Source organism: Macaca fascicularis, chromosome 18 (genome assembly GCF_037993035.2).
Source record: "Macaca fascicularis isolate 582-1 chromosome 18, T2T-MFA8v1.1".
NCBI classification, from domain to species: Eukaryota; Metazoa; Chordata; class Mammalia; order Primates; family Cercopithecidae; genus Macaca; species Macaca fascicularis.
Genome location: NC_088392.1, coordinates 19,027,110 through 19,051,473, shown reverse-complemented (window position 1 = coordinate 19,051,473; position 24,364 = coordinate 19,027,110). Strand labels below are relative to the sequence as shown.

Sequence of the window (24,364 nt, the reverse complement as noted above, 5' to 3'; positions counted from 1 at the left end):
TCCCAGTTCATCCCTTAGCTCTTATCCTAGAAGCCACTTTTTCCAGAACGCCTTTTCTGACTCTGCTCCTACCCCAAACCCATCAGGCAAGCCCATCAGGCAAGGCTTCCATCTGTCTTCCTTCTTACATGCATTCAAATCCCCTACACCTCTGCACTGGACCTGGACATTGTTTATTATCATTGCCTGTCTTTCCTACAAGACTCTAAGGTTCACATGAAGTCAGGGTTCAGAACATGATACCCCAATGTATGGCACCTTGGCATACTGAGTATTTTAAGCCGAAGGAAATTGAGAAAACTTCGAAAGCAGGAAGGTCTCTCTGACCTTCTCCACCCTCTTTCTCTTGAACTGGGCCATAGAAACTAGAATGCCACCTGCCCCTTCTTCTCTGAAGCAGACCTTAAAATCTAGGAAGCTCACTCTCTGATCTTCTTCCTCCTTTCTCCCCTGAAGATCCCCATATGACAGATACGTCACCCTATAACCAGAGAAAAGAAATGGCATGCAGGGATTCCAGGAGGAATCTGAACAAACGGGTCCTACTAAGTTCCCCCAACCCCCAGTTTATCACCATTAGATTAGACCCTTTTGTCCTCCAATTATACTTCTGCATGAGCGTCCATAAAAATAATTTCTTCTGAGTCTTTGGGTCCTTTTTCTGAAGGCTCCCATGTCACATAAAGTTTATATTAAATAAATGTGTTATGCACTTATCTTATTGATGGGTGTCAGCTGTAAACCTTGTGATGGGTGAGAAAAGAAGTTTCTCTTTCTCCCTACGTGGTCAGGGGCTGTTCCCACCTTGCTCATCTCAGCAGCCATCGTCCCCGCCCATCATGGAAACTCTGCGTGAAGTAACAAAAGGTTGAAGGGGCTTTCCTTCTCCCTAATTTTCCTCATTATTCCATAGAAATAATCCTTTCCTGGCCTGGTGCAGTGGCTCATGCCTGCAATCCCAGCACTTTCAGAGGCCCAGGCAGGTGAATCATCTGACGTCGGGAGTTTGAGATCAGCCTGACCAACAAGGAGAAACCCTGTCACTACTAAAAAATACAAAATTAGCCAGGTGTGGCGGCACATGCCTGTAATCCCAGCTACTGGGAGGCTGAGTCAGGAGAATCACTTGAACCCAGGAGGCGGAGCTTGCAGTCAGCTGAGATCGCACCATTGCACTCCAGCCTGGACAACAAGAGTGAAACTCCATCTCAAAAAGTAAAAGAAGTAATCCCAAATCAGAGTGTTTTTCTGATCCCTCTTTAAAGATCTTCACCCTCTTAACCTTGAAAAAAATCTATGCCAAGAGTCCATGAAATGTTCACATATGCATGCGTATACACACACATGCACACATACATGTCTATACATTCACTTACTCTTGCAAATAATAAAAACAAATACGCATGTGCCAACACAATAAAGAGGGGATTCAAGGAGCAGTTTTGGGGAGTGAGAGAGACTGAATCGAATTATAGCTGTGTCATTATATGGGTCAAGTAAAATTGTGCAAAAGTTTTCAAATCTATAAAAAGCAAAGCAGAGATTCAGTCTTGATTCTAGAAACCCTTCCACTCCTCCCCTGCCATTTACATAGCCTAGTGCTATATTGTGTACACTGAAAATGGGTTTCTCTTCCAAGAATTATCTCTGAAAACAAAAGCATTAAGAAAAATAGTGTATTGGCAGGTAGATGGGCTTTCATTTCAGGAAATTAGGTGGAGTGTTGGAGGGTTGTGTGTGTGGGAGGCCTGAGGGTGACGATGGCATGCAGTGAATGCCAGACCTGGTTACCCTCTCTCTCTGCACCTTCATATCCCTCTGCCTAATCTTCAGCTACTCACACGCATTCTTCCTCTGCAGGGATCCTGGAGCTAGCATGGCCTCATCCTCTCCTTCCAGGCCCACATCCAGAGGCAGAAAACCTGTGCCACCACCAATAGTGTCATCTGAAGAGGTTGCCAATGTGTCTATTCCCAGGCAAGATGCACCTATAGAGCTTTCCCAAGAACCCCTCTCCTTTGCTCTGTCCCCATCAAGTCTACAGGTGAGTCTTGATAACATAAGAGTGTAGATACCATTGGCTCCCGGCATGAAGGAGCTAAGACCTGGAGAAGCCAGGGCATCTAAATGCCTTCCTTAAATGCCTCTCTGCCTTCCTCTAATCAAGTTCTTCTGTAGCTGATAGAGAGCTTCGAGAATGAGTAACCAACTCTAGCAAAGAAATTCCTGCCCACCCACCCACCTCTGCCCCATGCTACTTGAAACCAGGGAAATCCACAGATCAGAAATAAACTTGGCACATTTAAGAATACAGACAATACAATACTCCTTGCATTTTTGGTATAAGAAGTGGGTATTGAATCACAGTAATGTCTCTTATTTATTTATTTATTTATTTATTTAGGAGAGAAGGTCTCACTCTGTCACCCAGGCTGGAGTACAGTGGCACAATCAGGCTCACTGTAGCCTCAAACTCCTAGGCTCAAGTGACTTCTAGGCTCAGCCTCATGAGTAAACTAGGACTACAGGTATGCACCACCATGCCTGGCTAATTTCCTCATTAATTTTTGTAGAGACAGAGGTCCCACTATGCTGCCCAGGCTGGTCTCAAACTCTTGGCCTCAAGTTATCCTCCAGCCTTGGCCTCCCAAAAAGCTGGGATTACAGGCATGAGACACTGTGCCTGGCCACATCTCACTTTTAAAACTATGGGGATTACTTTATAATTTCCCAGAAAGCCAGAGCATGCTTACACCTGCACCCAAGCATACCAGGTCATTGATAGCCCTTAATTACAAGTAGGCTACCTGTTAAACTAAATTGAAATTCATTGATATGATCCAGTTATTGAAAGACAGGATGCTTTTTGTCAAAAAAGGCTCTCCAAAATACCCTATTGATGAGAACATTAATTGAAGAACACCTTTCCAGACTCAGGGCCAAGAGGCCAAGTCACTCTACCTGACTACACAGGGGCTGTATGAAGTTGTTCTGTATACGGTGCAACAAGAGGGTTCTGGGGCCTGGGGCATGCAGCACAATTTCTAAACAGTGGAGGATAAAGGAAGGGCCACCAGAAGCCATGAAAACCCAAGTTGCAAAGACAAGCTTGGGCTTACTCATTAAAGATGTGTTCTTTGGCCTCTCAGAGGATCTACTTGAAAGTCACCTCCATTTGAAATCCTTGGCTCAGGATCTTCTTACTGCTTTATTACCCAAGTCTACTAAAATCCTTAGAATAACTGATGATGAAAATCTCACCAATTTTTTTTCTTTTCCTGGGGTTAGGAGGGGGGAAAAAAACAATACGTGAGTCTATTTGAAATCATTTTATGAATTTTAATCATAGCAAATGTGTTTTTACAGTAGTCATAAAATCAACATTACCACATATACAAAGGACAAGACACCAGTTTGGCATACAAAAATACCATATATTAAAATTGGGTTCATTGGAAAACTCAGGACTGGCTAAGACACCATCTATAACAGAGAGAGCAAGCAAGAATGCTTTTAAGACATTCAGATTTATAAACAGCAGCTTGATATCCCCTTTATGAAGTCAATATTTGGCAACATTTGGACAGTATTTTCTACACAGCCCAGCAGCTCATTTATCTGTCGGGCTATTTGGCCCTTAAAAAAAAAGCTCCTAAAATAAATAATCCACATAATTGTAAATGAAACACATCAAGGATTTGAGTTAATAGCCTCTGAGCAGCATTAATCTAGCCATTAGACTGGAATATTTGTTATCAAGAGGGCCAGGGAACCCACCGCTGAAGCTGTAGGGTGGGAGAAACCCTGGGCTGCAGCTACATGGCTTGTGTTGGGAGTTTGTAACAGTCCCAAGCTGAAACCAGCTTCCACACCTATGACTGTTGAGTGAGGCAAACACAAACAAGTGGTGAAATGAAAAAATATATGACAGCGACCAGGATACATAAACTGAAATATTCTTGAACTCATTTTCCCAACAGTACTGACATAATCAAGTCAGGATAGATCCACAGGAATAGGCCTTGCATTCCATGGTTAAGAGGATTCTAGAGTCTGTACTGATGTGGCAACCAACTCTAGAGCGGGCTCTGAAATTGCCTAGTGTGCTAACGATCCAAAGCACGAGCATAGGATAGGGTGACAGGGAAAATGGGGCCTCCTTGGACCCTCGTCAGCTGAGCACATTACCCCACGTGTCTTCAACTGAAGCATCCTGAATTGAACTTGGTAGTCCATACTGGAATGACAGATTGTGCTTAACTAAATTGTCCTAGTTGTCCTGTGCTTTCTCCAGCTGGTTTCTGCCATGTCTGCTTCAGCTCCTGTATGTCTTGTTTTGCAGCTGTACTCTTCCTTTATTAAGTATTTTTTCCCTCTCTGGGTATATCTGCCTGTCCCTTGACATAGATCCAATGCTTCACCTCTCCTCTCTCTCTCCCACTCCCTCTCCCTCTCCTTTTCCCTCTCCCTCTCCCTCTCCTTCTCCCTCTCCCTCTATTTAATAGTTGGGTTGTCCCTCAATCCAGAAAATCCTATGAGGATTTGTAAATGAAATCTTCATAGAATTTTCCTAAAGCACAGTGTAAGGTACCAGCTACTGTGTTCTGCCACTATTTAACAGAGGTATCAACTAGATCCCCTTTAAGAGGCATTGGTCATCTCCGTTTCCTTCTGTTTACAGCCCATGCTCTTCCACCACTATTATATCCAACTGTCTACTTCTGGATCTTCAAAAAGCAAATGTTGAATTAAAAATGGACCATCCCTTTGGAAAACTCCTGTTAGAATAACCCAATAACTCACACCCCAAGGAGATTACAGAAGACTTTCACATGGGCTACTAGCCCTACATCCCATGGCAATAAATTTAGAGCAGTGTTCTAGAACAAAGACAACTACAGGGAAGCACTCCCAGAAAAACAAAGAAAATGCATGCTGTTGCAGACTTCAAGAGGTCCCTCAGTACTCTGCCCCAAATATTACTGATTGTCCCTAAAAATATAATAGTATGAATAATATAAAAAACCTTAGATTAGAATAATAAAATCTAGCTTATGAGATGAGTGTTTCAAGCACCACTACATCATAGGTGAGATATATATATAGTGGGATACCCCAGGCAGTGAATTCTGAAAAAAAAAAAAGTCATTGGCTCGACTGAGCAAGAAAATTTGTGCAGAAAAATGGGAACCCAAATTGCAGGGGTTCAGGAATAATGGTGCACTTGCCCTAAACACTTGAGCAGATCCAAAAATAAGGTATTTGGAAGAAATTAAATGCCCCACCTGCTAATGTTCTTTAATGATCAACGGCTTTCCAATAAAATGTATACAGTAGAACCTACCTCTTCATATATTTGAAAAGTTTCAAGTGTTTATATGGACACTCCCAAAGGTAGTTAGTTTGACGTAATGTATGCAGCCCATAGCAATGGTTAAGAAATTAACATCTAATCCAATATTGTATAACTCACAAATTGGAAAACATGACTAATAAGATTTTACTTGATTTTTAACTCCAATTACAGCTAAATCATGGTGTGTGTGTATGTGTGTGTAGTAAGTCAGTTGTGTCAGAAAAATCAATGGCTTGAATTTCCACTTATCTTTTAGAAGTGTTTCATGTCCGCTGGGTGCGGTGGCTCACTCCTGTAATCCCAGAACTTTGGGAGGTTGAGGCGGGCAGATTACCAGAGGTCAGAAGTTGGAGACCAGCCTGACCAACATGGAGAAACCCTGTCTCTACTTAAAATAATACAAAATTAGCCGGGCATGGTGGCGCATGCCTGTAATCCCAGCTACTCGGGAGGCTGAGGCAGGAGAATAGCTTTAACCTGGGAGGTGGAGGTTACAGTGAGCTGAGATCACGCCATTGCACTCTGGCCTGGGCAACAAGAGTGAAACTCCATCTCATAAATAAATAAATAAATATATAAATAAGTGTCTCATGTTGAACAAAATTCGGCAACTGAACATCATTGCTTTTGAAATAGACTACTACTTTCAAAACAGCTACTGAATTATCTTGACTACCTTATTCTTCTCAGTAGTTTCTGTTTTGGTAAGAATTACCTTGTGGGTGACAATTTACTGAGAATGATGGAAATGTCAAGCAACAGCTTCTCTATCTAGGTCAGGGATGACAGACTGACTACCTGACACTTCTTATGTGGAAACAAAATGCTGACTGGTGGGCAGCATCATTTTTCTGAGAAAAGATAGAAATTGAAGTCTTTTGTGTATCACTCCTCTTGCACTGATAACTTTTGAACTTCTATCTTCCTCTTAAGGCTAAAGAAAGATTACTATCTTGGCGAAAAATAAAATAAAATAAATGACTTTTAAAGGCAAGCTAAGAAGGAAAGTCTTGCCCATTGATGAGTTCTAGAAAAAAGCCCCAAAAAACAAAACAACCCATTTCTGCTAAAATGAAGTAAATGCATTTTGTATATATTCCATTTGGAAAACAATGAAAAGTAGACTAACCAATTTTGAAACAACGTAAGTTTTCAAATAAAGGGATGGGAACTCTTCAAATCAAAATCTAGACTGGAATAAATACCAGATTATCAGTAAGAATCGGGTCTTTATGGGAAAATATATCTGAAACTGAATTTTCTGCTTCCTTTTATTTAGCTAAAAAGTAATTCTTGTAGCTTTAGTAACCTTCAAGTCTTTAAATTTCATGGACAATACCTTTTACTGTTAAAAGAAGTGCTTTTGTGCAAAGCTTCAAATCTTCAACTCTCAGTGATAACTGAAATTTTTGCTTAAAAAAGACAGTGACTAAAACAATGTCAAATCTCATTCTAAAAATAGTACCTACATTTTAGTCTGGCATCTGAAAAATGATGCCCACATATGCCCACACCAAATACAATGACAAGCTGGCCTTCAAGGGCAAACAAAACCAGTCTGAACACTGCAAAGCATGCTTGCTCTTACATTTGCACCTTACTAATACAGCAATGAAGTTTGGATAAGATATTGGAAGTGAACAGGGATTTCATTAGGCTTTTTTTTTTTTTTTTTTTTTTCCCCTGTAACATTTATTTTTTGGCCACAAGACCCAATTTCACAGTACGGGTCATGCATAGCTTGCAAGTCAAACGTTTTACAGCTACTGTCTAACTACTATTTTTGGACAACAGGTTCACATGCAACTAATGATCCCAGAAAAGCGGCTTAATAAAGCACTCTTTAAGCTTCACTGATCATTCCTTGGTCTAAAGTCTATAAGCAACAGTTCCAAAGGGCAACAATGAATTTTTACTGTCATACTTGAGATCATACACTTTTTAAGCCCAGAAAGGAATTTTTTGCCTTTTTCTACCTGCATGTTCCTAGCCCACAAACTCTCTTCTTAGCCTCACCGCTACGCCATTAATACCTTGATGCTAGATCTCCAAGCACAATCACCTAGAACTGCATTGTTCAATATGGCAACCACTAGACACATACGGCTATTTATATTTCAGCTAATTAAAATTAAATAAAATTTGAAATCCAATTCTTACCTTGTAGTAACCCCATTTTAACTGCCTAAAAGTCTGGTGGCTACTATACCAGATGGCACAGGTTTTCGAGCATTTCCATCATCACAGAAAGCCCTATTGAACAGAGCCCATCTAGAAGATCTCACGGGTTATACCATCACATGGTTTAACCTTCAAGGGACCCAATCTGTAAGCCATGCAAAAAATTAAACTTAATTCTATTTTTAAAGAAAATATCTTAGAGCTTTCTGATCACTAAGTATGACTGGAACCGAAAACTGAGTTGCCTTTTCATCACAACTTATGCCCCAAGTCATTATACAAAATTTTTCCAAAGACAATGCTTCTTAGTAGCATTCTTGGCTCTACTTAACATATTAAGCATTCTCTTACTTATTTCAAGATCATTAATAAAGATGAAAACTCATGCTTCTTATAGTTTACTATTTACACAACACTCACTGTCCTTTACATACAAGTGGGGTGGGAGGTTTGGACACCAATGTTTTACAATTTTAAAAACTCAAACCACATGGTTTGATAGTTGTCTTTCAACATCTATACTCATCCCTAAGTCAACCCTCCTTTCATTTTCCCAGAGAGGTAGATGCTAACTAAAATGAGTACATAAACCTACAAAAAAATCCTTTGAAGTAGTAGTTGACTCAATAAAGGGTATTCATCAACCCTAAAAAGGATCATAGCCAGATAGAGATGTAGACAGACCTAGAATGGAACAAGAAGACACTGCAGTGCAAAGTTCATATCCCCCCTTGTCTGCAGAATTACAAAATGGACTAATCTACAAAATGAAGCCACCGGAGGCTGCTTTCAGCTCTAACTTTCTGTGCTTTCCAGTTGTGACTTTTCATTAATGTGCAAGTATGAATTCTGGCCTCTTGTGTCAGTGGACTTTGGTCACATGGGTAGATGTGTTTGGTAAGGGTCATTGGTAAATTCCAGAAGAGGCCAGAGCAATGGGATGCCAAGCAACATTAAAACATCACTAAGCCTATAAAATTCTATCTGGCAGACTGAGATTCTCTCTCTCTCTCTCACACACACACACACGCACACACACACACACACAAGAATGCACACCCCAACAAACAGGTACACAAATAACTGCAGGTAGAATCCATTTAAACAATTTAAACAATGTTTCTTAGGTCAGTAAGACTCGCAAAAAAAAAATTAATAATCTGATTTGGGTTGTTATTGTTAAATTTAAGGTCAAGAATCTACCATACAGCCGATTAATTTTGCACGCTTAATGGCAACTCTAGCACAGGATTGTTTTTAAGTAAAAGTTCTATGGACATTTTTACAGATTTGCACTAAGAAACACAGGACACTATCATTACACACATTAGTGTCTATATCTAACCTACTTTAACAAGTAGAACTCTATCACATACTACACTACAGAATCAGTCATTTCATACTGTACAGAAACATATGCAGATATCACTCACAAAATTAATCTGAATATGGCATAGCTTAAAATTGCAAGGGTAAAGTCTATTTGAAATGTAGCATTCTCAATGCAACATTTCTGTGGTGTGTGTTTGTGTGTGTGTGTGTTTGTGTGTGTGTGTGTGTGTGTGTGTATTTTCCTCCAAGAGAAATAGAAATTAGGTCAGACATGCATTACAGCAGCCTGGGAGAGTTTGAGAAACTGACACTAACCCAACAGTATATTATGTTATGTAATAGAGGATAGTATTCGGCTAATATGATACCTAAATTATTAATACCAAAGAAATCCTAGATTATTTGTTGTATAATGCCCAAGAGCTTACACAATAAAATGGCATTTTAACCTAATTTCTATTTTGAGCTTTCAAATACATTTCCTAAAGGTTTTATGACAAATTTGAAAAATCATAGCTCATAATTTTATGTTGAAATTCTCATGCCAATTAGCGGTATTAGCTTTGTATTGTAGTCACTATATTTTTGTTTTATTTCACATTAATTCCATCACTTTTATATGCATATTTTGTGCTGCTTGAAAATAACAGGTAGCATGTAAATAAATTAAATTGTCTTGACCTCACAGGGCTATTTTCTAGCCTTGCTTTTTGGAATTAGCCCTGCTTGTCTTTCCTTCACTTCCCCCCACCCTCCTCACCATTTTCAGGGATTCAGTGGAACATAAAAACAGTTATATTTATAAGTGGAGTCCCTGTCACATACCACTTGCTTCATGAATTCCTTAAAAGAAGTTAGATGAGAACTGTAAAGCTCACAGCTATTTCTGAATGCACATGCACCCAGGGATAGGAATTTATCACTCACTTCTGGCAGATCTTTCTTCATGAGCATCTATAGATCATTACACATTTAAGAATATTTGACAGTTTATGAGGAACTGGTCCACTTATATTGGGAATTTCAGCTGTTAGTTTACCTTGCCACTTTTGTCAGTAAAAACTGTTAAAATGCAGAAGATCTTCTCTCTTATATCAACAAGAAGAAACTGGAATTCTAACTGGCTTAACTCTTGTGGAAGAGCATCTTTCAAAAAAGAATCACAGACCATCTATTAAAATGCCCTCCCGGGTTGGCCGTCAATCACAACACTCATGGCCAGCACGAGACTCCAAAACCAGAAGAAAAGACACTCTTCTGTTACTCTCCATTTGCCTCTTACAAAAGGCAGGACTTCAATACACAGATGAGGGGTGAGTGTTGCAGGTGACGGGCAGGAGACTCCCTGCTGGGTCAAGATGTCCATGAAGTGGCCACCGCTTCAGAGGCTGGACTCACTCATGCCCAATTAAGTCTTAATCCAGGATTCTTCAGCAAAGACTCAAACACCTGAGGTAAATCAAATTAGACACACATACATACACACACAAATACACAGTATTTACATTTGAAATTCTTGTTTGTGAGATGGCTTGAGAAAAATCGGCATACAGGTTTCCTGTGGGATTACACATTTCTCATGATTTCTCGGTTTATTGCTCCCCTGTTGAGCTTTCAGTTTCATAAACACGTAGCAAGTTCTAATTACAAGTGAAGAAAATGAAGGTTCATGACAAAACACAACACATTGGAGACACTTGTTCAAATATTTTCTCCAAAAAAAAAAGGACTGTCCATTTTGACTTATTTTGTTTTGGTGCCATTCAAAACGTATTAAAGCCTTAGCAACTAAATGAAGACTGGGTTTCAATAAAAAGAAAAAAAAAAAGTAAAGAAGCCAGCAGTGCATGTCTTCACTGAATTTTTACACGGATTCGCAGGTTTAATTCTACTTGTCTACATAGCATCTTTGTTTGAATCTACCACATTTAGAGAAGGTCACATTGTACACACTTGTACAGTTTCACGTCTAAGTAGAATATGTCTATCTTGTAACATGATTTTGAAAAATCATAAATTACAGTCCATTGAATACATGATTATGAGGATGCATGCAATCATCTTCCAAGCTGTTGCCATCAACACTCAGAACAATTCGCTTGGTATCTTGTTGAGACCTCACCTTCTGCCCTTTGTGTCTGTTTTGGGGTAATCAAGAGGCAATGCAGAGGCCAGCGCTCAGCACCAAATGGTCAGTGTCGCCCCCCATCTTCTCACCGGGATCTCATCATCAACCTGCTCAACCCCTAAGTTGGCACCCACAAGAGACTTCCCTGTAGCCCTGTTCAGCCACAGGATATCACAGTGAAGCGCTTAGAAATGCAAGACATGTTGTGGAGCACGATGCCGAGGAGGAAGACCAGGACGCAAGCCACCAAGATGACAGTGCACACCCCCGACCAGGTGGAGCTTTTCACCACGCCCCGCCTGTCCTGCTCCTCCTCCGCTGCCTCCTGGGGAGCCCCACCTTGCAGAGGCTGCTGTTCAGCAGGGATGGTCACCACGGTGACGGACTTCTGCTGGCTCCCGGGCAGCAGGCGGCAGCCCATGTCTCCGGGCAGCAGCGCACGCTCCTTGGAGATGGGCAGGGGCAGCATGTAGCACCCATTGCTGGGAAGTTTGATGAAGACCGGGGTGTGTTCGGAAGTGTGTGGAATGGCGATGACAGCCAGGACCTCCGGGTCATCGGGGAGCTGCGACACGGAGAAGCCGGGGGGCAGCTTGGTGACACCGCGGCACCAGGGGCACCGCACGTCCTTCTGGCTGGTCCTCATCTGCTGGAGGCACACTGAACAGCAGGTGTGCTTGCAGTCCAGCAACTTGGGCCTGCGCCGGGGGCTGTAGTAATTGAAACAGATCTGACATTCCAGCAGAGAGTCCTGGGACAGCGTCTCCATGGTGGACTGTGAGCAGGAAGGGCAAGGCCAAGGTGAAGGGGAAGGAGCTGCTTCTCAGAGGCTGCCGCCCTGTGTCTTTGCAGTGCGGGTGATGGCGAGCTCACGGGCATCCAGTACTCACAGGTGTGTTCATTTCTGAGAGAGACAAACAATGCAAACAATCTTAATCATTTCAAAGAAGTTGAGATGTCAACATATCTAATGGATTTATACCATTGCTCAAAAGACTTGACACTGGGTCAAAAGTCTAAAAATGTACCACTCTTGAGACTACAGGATTCCCATAACGCCCAGTGAAAGGTAAATGAAAGTTGTCTCCGAGAGCATGTCATGGCAAATACTTCGTTCATTTCTAAAAAAAATGAACACCTCCAACAGGTGTAGATGATGCCTCTGCATTTCATAAAGAGAGAGTATTTTGTTTCTGTTTTGTACATTTCAGCAAACTCTGGGTCATCCTTCTAAAATATACTGGAGAAACTCTCCTGCTTCCAATAAGTTCATAGCATTTCCTAGAAGTAAATTCCTCTCCTTAGATCCTCTGACCTTTTTTCCTGACTCTATTTACTCACTCGTAAGTCTTAATTGCAAGATTTAGGCAACTTCACAAACCTAGGTATAACTAGCTTGCTCAGTTTACATATATGGGTTAGGACTATTCCTCTTCACAGAGAATTAAAGTGACACTACAGAAGAAGCACGTGAAGGCATCTTTCATCTTTCCCACCAAACCATTTGAAGAGAACAAAACAAAAACCCCCAAACAGCAACAAAACCAAAAGCAGCAGTGAACCTTAAGGCAGTGTGGATCACAAAGGCACACTCATCACAAACGCATCACTGACATTTTCCAGTCAGTTCTTTTTGTTTCATTACTACTTAGGCATGTACCAAGTAGCATGACTAAAAGCAAGTATAATTGACCCTTGAACAACACAGGTTTGAACCACATGGATCCACTTAAGTACGAATTTTTTGAATAGATACAGTCAGCCCTTTCTATGAGTGGGTTCTGCATCTGCGACCAAATGACATCTAAAATACAGCATTCTCAGGATGCAAAGTCCCTGTATACCAAGGGCCGTCTTTTCATATTCTTGGGTTTTATAGTACCAACTGTGGGCCTTGAGTATTTGCAGGCTTTGGTATACATGGGGGTCCTGGAACCAAAGCCCTCAGAGAGAGAGATGACTGAACCATTAATTGACTAATTGAAATAAAATATTCTATAGTTAAAGGTTGTCAGGGAAGACTGGCAAGCATTTCTCATTGTAAAAAAAACAACAAACAAAAACAAAAACAAACAAACAAAACTGTTAGCATCCTGGTATGGAGGGGAGGCAGAGAAACTCAGTTCAGCTTCACTGAAGTTTGGGAATGCCCTCTAATGTTCCACTGGCATTTCAATAAAGGCTGCCTGATTCAGTTTCCCATTGAAAGCATCCAAATTATGTGTCCCTGGATGGAGTCATGATGACTCTAGAAAGAACTACTCAATCACTATTGCAGAAAAAATTGCTAGTCCTAGAACCCCACCAACACCTAGAGATGGGAACTATAACAAATAGATAAGCTCCTTCACATTTTTCTTAAAATTAACTCTTCTTTTTTCTTTCTAATTTCCTTTGTGAAATTAAGAAAGCACCTCCACCCATGACACATAAGTGTTAACAATCGAAATTAAGAATGCAGCAAAAGCCAACCTGGCTGATGTGGGGGCTCACACCTGCAATCCCAGCATTTTGGAAGGCTGAGGAAGGGGAATCATTTGAGCTCAGGAGTTCCAGACCAGCCTGGGCAACATGGTGAAACCCTATCTCTACAAAAAAACAAAAACTAGGCAGCCATGGTGGCACGCACCTCTAGTCCCAGCTACCCAGTAGGCTGAGGTGGGAGGACCACTAGAGCCTGGAAGGTTGAGGCTGCAATGAGCCATGTTTGCACCACTGCACTCCAGCCTGGATGACAGAGTGAGACCCTGTCTCAAACAAAACAAAACAACAATGAAAAAAAAAAAAAACCAGTTCAAAGACAAAAATAACCACTGTTAAAAACTAGTAACAATCAAAAGATCAACATACTTTAAAATAAAATATATTAGCTACACTAAAAGCACTTAAGTTACCGAAAGTGAAATACAGTAATGTAGCATTCAGAAAGTTCATATCAGGATCAACTACATAGCTATCCACTAATTCAAAAAATATTTATGGAATATCTATTATGCACAAACCACAATGCTAAATACTGTAGGATATAAATCAGACCCAGATTCTACCTGAAAACAACTTAAACTTCAGTAAGAAGGAACACATGAATGTATTTTCTTCTTTCATTCATTTATTCATTCAAATTTTCATTGAATATCTGCTATGTGTCAAGCATGATGTTTCTTTTTGTCCCTTGTAACTAAGATTTTGTCATTGCCCATAAGAAAGTCCTGGCCTAGAGATGGGAGTGCTAAGTACTTAGACAACTGTAACGTAAATACAAGGTACCCTAAGGGAGCCGAAGGAATCAGGGAGAGTTTAGTGAAAACTCTGGATTATGGAATTAGACACATAAAATCAGGGGATTTGGTGTTATGGAATCAGCATGAGCAAAGGAAAGATGGTTGAGTGATTACAGAATTACTTCCTATTCTACGTGGGACACTGGCTAGAGGATTGTTTCTAATACTAGAGTAACTTACAGAAGTCTTCTCTAAGAGTTTGATCGGTTTAGCTCCTAACAGTCTCTGATACAGATGCCTTTTAAAGAAATAAAACTCTCAGAGAACCTGCAAGCACTCTCCCCAGAACCAACCAGTGATAGCAGATCACACAGGGAGGGGAGAAATGAGCTTAGTCAGGCAGAGGCCACAGACTGCGGACCATGGGCAGCTCCCAGTTCAGGCCAAGGATTCAGGAGTGAGCAATGGGAAGACACCAGAAAGGTTAAGGGTAGCAGAACAATTCATTCAAGGGAAGACTGGAAAGACCTATTGGGAGGCTATCACAACATTAGGCCAGAGTTAATGTGTAGCTGAAGTGAATGGTGATGATTAGCACGGAATGATGAGATGTGTGAAGAGGTTCACAGAATTCCAGCAGGATCTTGCAGGGTATTACAATGAGGTTGTACAGGGAAAGAAGCCAAAAATGAAGCCTTTAGAGGAAGGTAGTGTCATTATGAGAAATAGGGATCACGAAGAGAAATACAGTGAGTTCTGTTCGGGCCATATTCCATTGGAGGTGCTGGGGAAGGTATTTAAGTTAATCAGGAAGATATTAAAGAGTAAAAGAGAAGGTCAGGCACAGTAGCTCACACCTGTAATCCCAGCACTTTGGGGGGGTCAAGGCAGGCAGGTCACTTGAGGCCAGGAGTTCAAGACCAGCCTGGCCAACATAGTGAGATGCTGTCTTTACTAAAAATAAAAAAAAATAGCTGGGTGTGGTGGTGTACCTCTGTAATCCCAGCTACTCAGGAGGCTGAGGCAGGAGAATCACTTAAACCTGGGAGGTGGAGACCACAGTGAGGCAACATCGCACCACTGCCCTCCAGCCTGAATGACAGAGTGAGATGCCATCTCACAAAAAAAAAAAAAAAAAGAAGAGTCAAAGAGAGTAGGATAAAATTCTTCTATAATTTTATACCCAAGGTAATACATTTTTTTTTCTTAAAACAAAATACAGGGCTCGTTGGTGAATCCTTTTCTATCTCTCTCCAGGTTAAAGTGCACAGACAGAGATCAGGTGAGACTATGATTGACCCTACGGAGATGTGGCTGTGCCTGCGGGGAAGGATTGATCACGCTGAGCTACGGGTGGGTAGAAACAATAAAATGAGGCAGGGTATAAAATTTTACAGACTCCTGCAGTTTTATGAATTTGGAGAGACTTTTCCTTAACAACTGCACCCAGGACAACCACCCTCAATTGTAAATGAGGTTGAGGACAAAAATGTTTCATGACATTCTATCAAAACAGTGACCACCGATTTACTTATTAACCTTCTTTCCTTCCATACTATTTGCCTTAACTTCTACATAACAATGTGGGAAGCAGCTCAGCAGGGTGGGAAGAACCGACATTTCGGACTCAAAGAACCTTGGGCTCTAAGCCTAGCTCTGTCACTAACCAGCTGTGACACCAGACCAAAGTCATTTACCTTTTCTGAGGCTGCTTTCTCCCTGGCCAAGCAAGGATGATGGAGCTGTGGTTGAAGGTCAAGCGAGCTCAGGGGATCCACATACTTCCACACAGTGAAAGGTTCAGAGAGGACAGGGCTTGTTCTCCACTTCCTCTCCACTCAGTCTAGTGCTCTGCGCTGAGGCACAGAGCTGCCCAGAGGCCCTTCCTGGCTATCAAAGAGCTGCCACTTGGAACAGCCTAGGAGGAGGCACGCAAGTGTTCTTCCTGGCCCTGCCCCGAGACCTACGCACCATCATTTGTCAACAAAACCACTAGGCAATTTTACTCATAAATTTATGTTCCAAGTAATGTTCTCTTGATTTGTGTTAAGCTTCCTTAAAATTAGATTATCCTATTCAATTTCCAACTCTATCCAAGTAAGTTCTAGGCCTTACAATTCAAGCTGAACGTAAAAACAGAATGGGAAAAAGTTCCTATTTTCCACGCTCAGCCACTTAAGCCATTTTGACAGCAGCCTCTCTGATTTATGCACTGATGTGTTCTACATGAAGCCAGCCTGTACTGCATTCCAGTTTATTTTCTGGAGCATAATTAGTAATGATGATGATTCGTTAGGTCAAGAGAAGGAAATTTATGAGGCTATGGAGTGAAGCTAATGATAAATCATTCTTTCCAAACCCTTTCATCATAAAGTCTAAAGATGTGCGTCAACTATAGAAGAAAGAATGGAAACAAAGTCCACATAGACCAGAGAAGAAATTCAGAGTTCCCTATCAAGTGTGTTATAATAAACACATATCAGTGATTACTTTAGGGCAGGGGTCTGCAACCCCCAGGCCACCAAGCGGTACCAGTCTACAACCTGTAAGGAACCGGGCTACGCAGCAGAAGGTGGGCAGCTGGTGAGAGATAATCCCTGCCTGAGCTCCACCTCCCGTCAGATCAGCGATGGCATTAGATTCTCATAGGAGCATGAACCGTATTGTGAACTTCATACGTGAGATATCTAGGTTGCACACTCCTTATGAGGATCTAACTAATGTCTGATGATCTGAGGTGGAACAGTTTCATCCTGAAATCATTGCTCCCTGCCCATCCGTCCTGTGGAAAAATTGTCTTCCACAAAACCCATCCCTGGTGCCAAAAAGGCTGGGGGCTTCAGAGACCTGTGTTTGGCGTTGCTTACCTTACAGGAAGAGCAAGATGTGATACTCCAATAAAATACTCATTAAGATTTAAAGGGCAAGAGTACTTCAGTAGAATGCATAAGAACAAGTATATAAGAAAATATGTGAGAACAATTTTTAAATGTCACCACAATTTATTTGAAAATAACCTAAAGTCAAGGTCAAAGAGAAAAACAGACCACAAAGAGAAGAACAGTAGCTCAGGGAGGGCATTCTCAAAAAACAGATGGCTCCCAAGATAGAACTTATTTCAAACATAACCTCATAAAACAGCACCTAGTTACATAAACAATATTAATTGAACAACACACAGATAAACAAAAGGGGTCTTTGTGTTGTTGTTGCTGTTGTTATTTTGAGGCCATAGATATTGGGTACTTTTGAAAGTCCTTTACAATAACAATTTACTTTCACAAAATAAAATTTCTTTTTAGAAACTATACATAATTTTATTCATCTTTTGAAAAGGTACGGGTGTGACAAAGTGTGCCCATTCATTTGGTAGGTGGTAAAATAGCAAAGCTCTCCAACATTGAATTTTTATAATCCCAGTTGCTTTTAGAAGTCCAGGCATATGAGCCCAAGGACAAAAAAAGCCAGTGAAGTAGATAATCCAGATCGTTTTACTCTGCTTACACTCTTAAGAACCTTCATACATTCTGCGACAGTGGGGTTAATTATGAAGCCTCTCTGTAGAATTGTGGCCTTATCTGATATTGATTACATCTGGCTGACCTTGAAGCGTTCCAGTTGATAGTCTCTATGAGGACCTTAAATTCAATGGTTGTGTTGGGAAAAAACTCAGATGCAGAGATTAAACTAGGCACTATGTTGCTTTTCTTTTCCTATTGAAATAGCACATCTTTCTGATACAGGCCATCTACTCAAATCTTCAATAAAATATAAATATTTGAAATGGGATTAAACAAAATAATCACAATTCCATTTCATCTGATATTTCAGCTGGCTTGCCAGCCACTTAGTTATATTGGATCTTAGCAAACACTCCAATTAGTGGCAAGAATGGGAATGCCCGGTGACAGATGTGTCATTGACTTTTTGTCCTCTGGTAGCAAAAAGCAATCCTTCCAGGACACAACTGCTGCATACACGCATCGTCCAACTGATGTAACTACAGTCATTGTTTTAATGGAGCAGGACTCTGACAAATCTCAACTGAGAATTCCATTGGCTCGAGCTCTAATATTTGCACAGTTTCCTCCTATGAGCATCCTGGTTTTGCTGTATTTGATGAAGCAAAGAATCCAGAAAGTGAAAACTGTCATTTATACATGTTTTTTTGTTTTTTTGAGATGGACTCTCACTCACCCAGGCTGGAATGCAGTGGTGAAATCTCAGCTCACCGCAACCTCCACTTCCTGGGTTCAAGCTATTCTCCTGCATCAGCCTCCTGAGTAGCTGGGATTACAGGTGTGCACCACCATGCCCAGCTAATTTTTTTTGTATTTTTAGTAGAAATGGGGTTTCGCCATATTGGCCAGGTTGGTCTCGAACTCCTGACTTCAAGTGATCTGCCTGCCTTAGCCTCCCAAAGGCATGAGTCACCATGCCCGGCCTTTTGGTTATTTAAGATGTTTAAATATTTAAACAGGGAATAGGGCAGGGGATGCTGACAGTACTGGAGGCCACCTGACCGAGGTGGCGGAGGCAGGCAGGATGGGACAGAGAGAATAACAGTGGCTGACCCAGACAAAAGCAGCACACCATCTAGAAGGCCAAGGTCACCCCAGGAACTCACCACACAACTGAAGGCCTGGCCCTGCCAGCACAGCCCGCTAGGAAAAATGTGTGCCCAACTGGCCTGGCTGCAGCCTAGGTGCTGTCCCCATCTGCATGTGCCATGGAGCCAAGGGCATCCTGTGCCAGGGGACTCTGCTAGGGCATGTGCCAATTCTGTCACTACAAAACTCAACTCATCAAGCTCCACGGTCACCAGAGAGGTATTTACCCAGCCCCGGGTGCATTTCATTTAGGTCAAATTAACAAACAATGAATGAATTTGACCCCTCCACGGTTTGGTGATGCATATTTAAAAATGAAAGTATATTGGAATCTAGACATTTTTAGGAATTAAAGCCACATGTCATTATTGCAATGAGTGATGATAACTACTGGTTTTTGTTTGGACATCTGCCAATCATTACTATTAGGAATCAGGAGATAAGGATTCTAGCTCTTATTCTGTCCTCACGTAGATAGGTTACCTTAAGCAAATAAACTCCAGATGAACCTCCTATTTCCTCCCCGACAAATGAGGACTCTGGACTAGATGGTCCCCTAAAGCACCTTCTAGTAAAAATATTCAGACCTAAATAATTGCTTAAAACACTGCTGGGTTTCCAACTGCATGGCAGTACTACCAGGCCACTTATTCTATGCTTCTCATCCCTGACAGATGATCTACAAATATTATCTGTTAGTGATCTGGCAAGAATGCACATTTACGTGAGATGGGGGAGTGGGCATGTAAACTACTTAGAAAGTTCTCCCTTTATGCCTTCAACTTAATGAACGCATCTAGCTAGAGCCCATACCCTAAGAGAAAATGCTACAACTTCAATTTTTTAGCAACTGTCAAAAGAAAAACTCCTTCAAGTCTAATCAGTATCCTTCCCAGATGAAGAAAGGTATTCCTAGTACCCAAACTTGTTACCGGATGAAGGGGTTCCCAACTCTACCTTGAAAAGAAGCTGCACAGTTTTCTGGCTTGTGCAGGAAGCCAAGGTTAGCACTGGCATTTATCAAACACATGGCTTTATCTTCATTTGCTCTGATCACTCAATGACAGTCAAGAAAAAGTTGCTCATGGTCATTAAAGAAGGAAAGAGCTACAAAAGACTGTCAGGAGATCCCCAGGCTCCCTGGAAAGAGGGAGTGATAAAAGATGCCAACAGACAGACAGACAGACAGGTAGAGCAAATAAAGATGATCAATTACCCTGACTGCTAGAATTCTGAATAGAGTTGAAATAACTGACAAATCAAGCACACAGGGAAAGTCAAAGAGATGGAAAAACAAAAATCCTACTAAGTCTTACCAGCAGCTGAACGGCTGCAAAGCACATAGTGGTGAGTAAGCAGATGTTTATTGTGAACTCACCTTGTGTACTCTTCAAGGCACTGGGGTTGCCATGGCAAACAAGAGTCCTACCCTCAAGGAGCCTGGATGTACAACCAGAAGGAAAGAACCATACAAAGAGAACCACGGGAAAGAGAGAAGGGTAGACAGAACACTGGAAGAAGACTCTTCTTCAACTGAGCCTGTATGTCCAATTGATCATACATAGGGATTAAGCAGAAACATTAAACAGAACTATCATCGCCTGTCAGAGCCAGAAAGCACATTTGGAATTTAAGGAGCCTACAAGCTGGCCCATTGTTCTTTCCACTCCGGAGATACTGGAGAGAGAAGAAAACTCAGGGGAAGGAAGGACAGTGGCATTTCCTCTATTTGATTAAACATCACAACTGACCCTGTCAGCATCATACAGGTAGACTCCAACCACAAACCTCAAGAGATGCAAGATATTAAGATGGTAACTTAAGGTCTGGAGGCAGCCACAGACCAGGGAAGCACACAAAGTCATCACTGGAAGTGAAGAGTTTGAGGGCTGACAGTTGTGCCTTAGGGGCTGCAAGGGCCTCCAAGTAGCTAGGCTCCCTTGGAAAGCAAAGGCCTCTCTCTGCTACAGCCCTCCAGTGCCCCTGCTCTTCATGTCCAAGATATACAGGGCCCCCAAAGGCCCAAAGTTACCATGTACAAATTTACATTTTAATAAAATGAACTACACATGTTCCCTATTCTTAATTTTTTTTACCAACCACAAATTCCAGAACAAATTGAAACCTTAAGTCAATTTGTTGGCTTTCAAAAATATTTTCCCATTATATTTTATCTATGTCAGGGACCCACAACCTTTTCCTGGAAATGGGCAGGTAGTATATGCAGCTTCTAGGCTTTGAAGACCCTACAGCGTCTTTCACAGACACTGAACTCTGCCATCAAAGTGTGAAAGCAGTCATAGACAGTATCTCAAGGAATGAGCAAGGCTGTGTTCTGTGGGGACCAAATGGAAACCCCAGAGTTGGTATAAAGACTATTTTAAGCTGGAGGCATTTGAGACTCAATAGATGCAGAAAGAAGACTTGTGGAACATCCCTTATCTAACCAAAAGCAGAAACTTCTGAGAAATGAGAACTGCCATAAATTCCCTCTTTAGGGCAGGTCTATTTCCAGGAGAGAAACCAAGAGAAATCCACCATAAATCCCCTCTCCAGGGTAGTTTCATGGCCACAAAGAAGAGAGAAAAACCACTCACACATGCAAACACACATCTTATCACAAATCACAAACATTCTTATCTCCCGTTTGAACTCCTAAAAACCCATTTGTCTTTCCTAAAGATACCTATTTGTTCTTCCCATAGAGGCCTTTCTCACCCCCCTCCCTTTCCCCTACTAAGTTAGGTATGTAATCCTTACATTCATCTGGGCACACGTTGTATGCATCTATAAACTTTTTCTCCTCTTTACATGTTTTTGGTTACTTTCATTTGCATGTCCGTGACACTGAACCTAGGACAAGAACTTTTCCTCCCCAACAGTTCTAATGAAACTGCATTTATTAAAACAGGCTATTATTTGTTGACCTCAGATCTATACCATTTTCCATTAGCCCTTTCCTGATTCTCCTAAATTTAGTATATTACTCTGGAGACACCTACCTGGAAATCAGCTTGTTGCTCTAACAGTGGTTACCTTACCTGAGTTTTCTGTCAAGATCCAGAATGCAAAATATTTTCAAAATTATTGTGCATTCTATTTTGGAGACAATAAGGCTTACAGATGCAATTTTGTTTTTAAGTAACTGTTTCCAGACAACCAGAAAGAGCTGAGCAAAGAACATAAACAATGGCCATTATTTGTCATTATTGAGAACATATAGGAAGGGGTCCAAGCTTTCTTCATCCTTTGAAATAGGGATCTATTATTTCAACAATATGTGCAATGATACCAAAAGTCATAATGATAGCTCCAGATTGAAGCTAATTCCTTATCTGATGAAACTCACAAAGACATGATAATAAATTCCTCCTTACAGTCTGAACTTTGGCCATAATTCCCGTGTTCCCTTGCATAGCTATAGCAGGCTACAAAGTAGCTGAATAAATTTCGATTTGGCCAGGTTAATCTCACTCTACACAGCAGTATCGTATGGTGGTTCACCCTGACAATCAAGAAGAGACACTGAATAAATTGCCCAAACACATTCAGTATTCCTTCAAAATACTAAAGAACACGTACGATTTATGATGAGTAGAGCTTCATTAAGTTGAGGTACCCTAAGACTGGAAGGAGATGCATAGAGGGAAAATCTTGGCTCAATGAAAAAACAAACAACAATAACAACAAAAACCTACCTAATTGTTAAGACTCATTTACTGTCACACATTAAAAAATATGTATTTCTTTAAATTTCCTCAAATTACCCAGAGAACATTCTATAGTAACATTTGGAAAGAATGGTAAAGTAAAAGCCCAGTGGGTTTTATAGATATCTCTTTAAATAAGTCTATTCAAAAGCCATTCATAACCTCATTTTCTTTGAGCACAGAGTGTTTATTGCTGCAATTTCTCTACCTACCCTCAATATTGATGATTCATCGCACGAGTTAAGCCTTACACTGAAGTTGCAAAGAATTCCTAAAGGCATTGGTACTAAAATTAAGCACTACAGGGAGTCAGCTGTCAGTCTGCTCATTACTTCTGCTTTTTCTTACTTCCAGCTGCAGTAACTCAATGAGGGTTGATTTTCCATTTAGGCAAGGTAACAAGGAAAGAAAAAAGTACAAACCTTGAAACTAGATATGGAACACAGTGCAACCCAACACCATCCATCATTAATCCACCTTTTCTAACCTAACAAAAAAAACCCAGATTTCTCCTCTTGCTTTCTTAAATTTATTTTGAGGCAAAGTGTATCAGCAATAAAATGCACATATTTTCAGTGTACAGTTCAACCAGTTTTGACAAATGTACTCACCTGTGTAACCACTATGCCAATCAAGATATTTCCTCCACCCCAAAAGGTTCCCTTGTGCCTCGTGCAGTTCATCCATCTACCCCTATCTCTGCCACGAATGGCCACTGCTCTGCTTTCCAGAGAATTTGAATTTGTGTTTTTTTCTTCCTTCCTTTCTTTTTTAAGAGACGGGGTCTTGCCATGTTGCCCAAGCCAGTACAGTGACTATTCACAAGCATAATCATAGCTCATTGCATCCTTGAACTCCTGGCCTCCAGCAATCTTCCTGCTTTACCCTCCCGAGTAGCTGAGACTACAGATGCACACCACCATGCCCAGCTACTTTTCCAAAAAACATTTTTTTGTAGAGATGAGATCTTGCCATCCTGCCCAGGGTGCAGTGCAGGGACACAATCATAGCTCACTGCAGCCACCAATTCTTGGCCTCAAGTGATCCTTCCACCCCAGCCTCCGGAGTAGCTGGGACTACAGGTGTACACCATTTCACTGGCAAATTTGTGTATTTAAAACCCAATCCATAGGTATTGGTTTAGGAAAAAAAAAAAAAAGTGGTTATATTCTCAGGGTACTTTAGTGTGCTTTTAGAAACAAAGTTTTCGTCCAACTTCATATTCGTATTTCCCAGAGAAAGCCATAGAGTAACAAATACAACTATTAACACAGGCATATTCAAATACATATTGAGTATGAGGCACTACTCTAGGTTTGTGGAATCTAAAGAAAAAAGACAGGGTCCTCTCCTGCTAAGGCCGGTGGGGAATACAGACAGCCATGCTCAACATGAAGAAACTGCAGTCATGTGATTGATCTGGGCTTCACGTGGAAGTATCAGGTTGAACTGGAAGAAGGAGAACTTATGTCTGTCTGGGGCAGCCAGGAAGGATTTTTCAAGAAAAAATACCATTTCAATTTCAAGGGTGAGGACTCAGCAGACACAAAGGCACAGAGACCAAGACGAGGGGAGGCAGTGCCTGGGGTGGTTACGGGCAGGGACCAGAGCCTGGGACCTCCAGTAAGTCAAATCCCCCTGCAATAGAGTTGTTAAGATTAACATGCATTCACACATGTTGAGCATGTAGGGCGGCACACGGCAGGTGGTTTAGCTCTTCTCACAGCAAATATCACCATAAGGGGAGGCGGGAAGGAGACGCAGGGCACAGCCTGGAGGACTGGCCTGCCCAGCGGTGTGCGGTGTGGCAGTTCTCAGGATGACTA

The 24,364-nt window shown here is 41.4% G+C and overlaps 1 protein-coding gene across 20 annotated transcripts in view; it reads right to left on the bottom strand.

Annotated features, from left to right (window-relative positions):
* Positions 1-3,318: 3,318 nt before the first annotated feature.
* Positions 3,319-24,364, bottom strand: part of RNF152 (ring finger protein 152) — an 86,258-nt gene continuing 65,212 nt past the window's right edge. For 19 of the 20 annotated variants that reach the window (XM_065533680.2, XM_074022530.1, XM_074022531.1 and 16 more), the window contains one exon: positions 8,690-11,901. In XM_065533680.2, coding sequence (XP_065389752.1) covers positions 11,155-11,766 — 612 coding nt within the window. In that variant the 5' untranslated portion in view covers positions 11,767-11,901 and the 3' untranslated portion in view covers positions 8,690-11,154. Of the gene's footprint in view, positions 11,902-24,364 lie in introns of all 20 variants that reach the window. The other variant, XM_074022524.1, reaches the window with a different exon arrangement.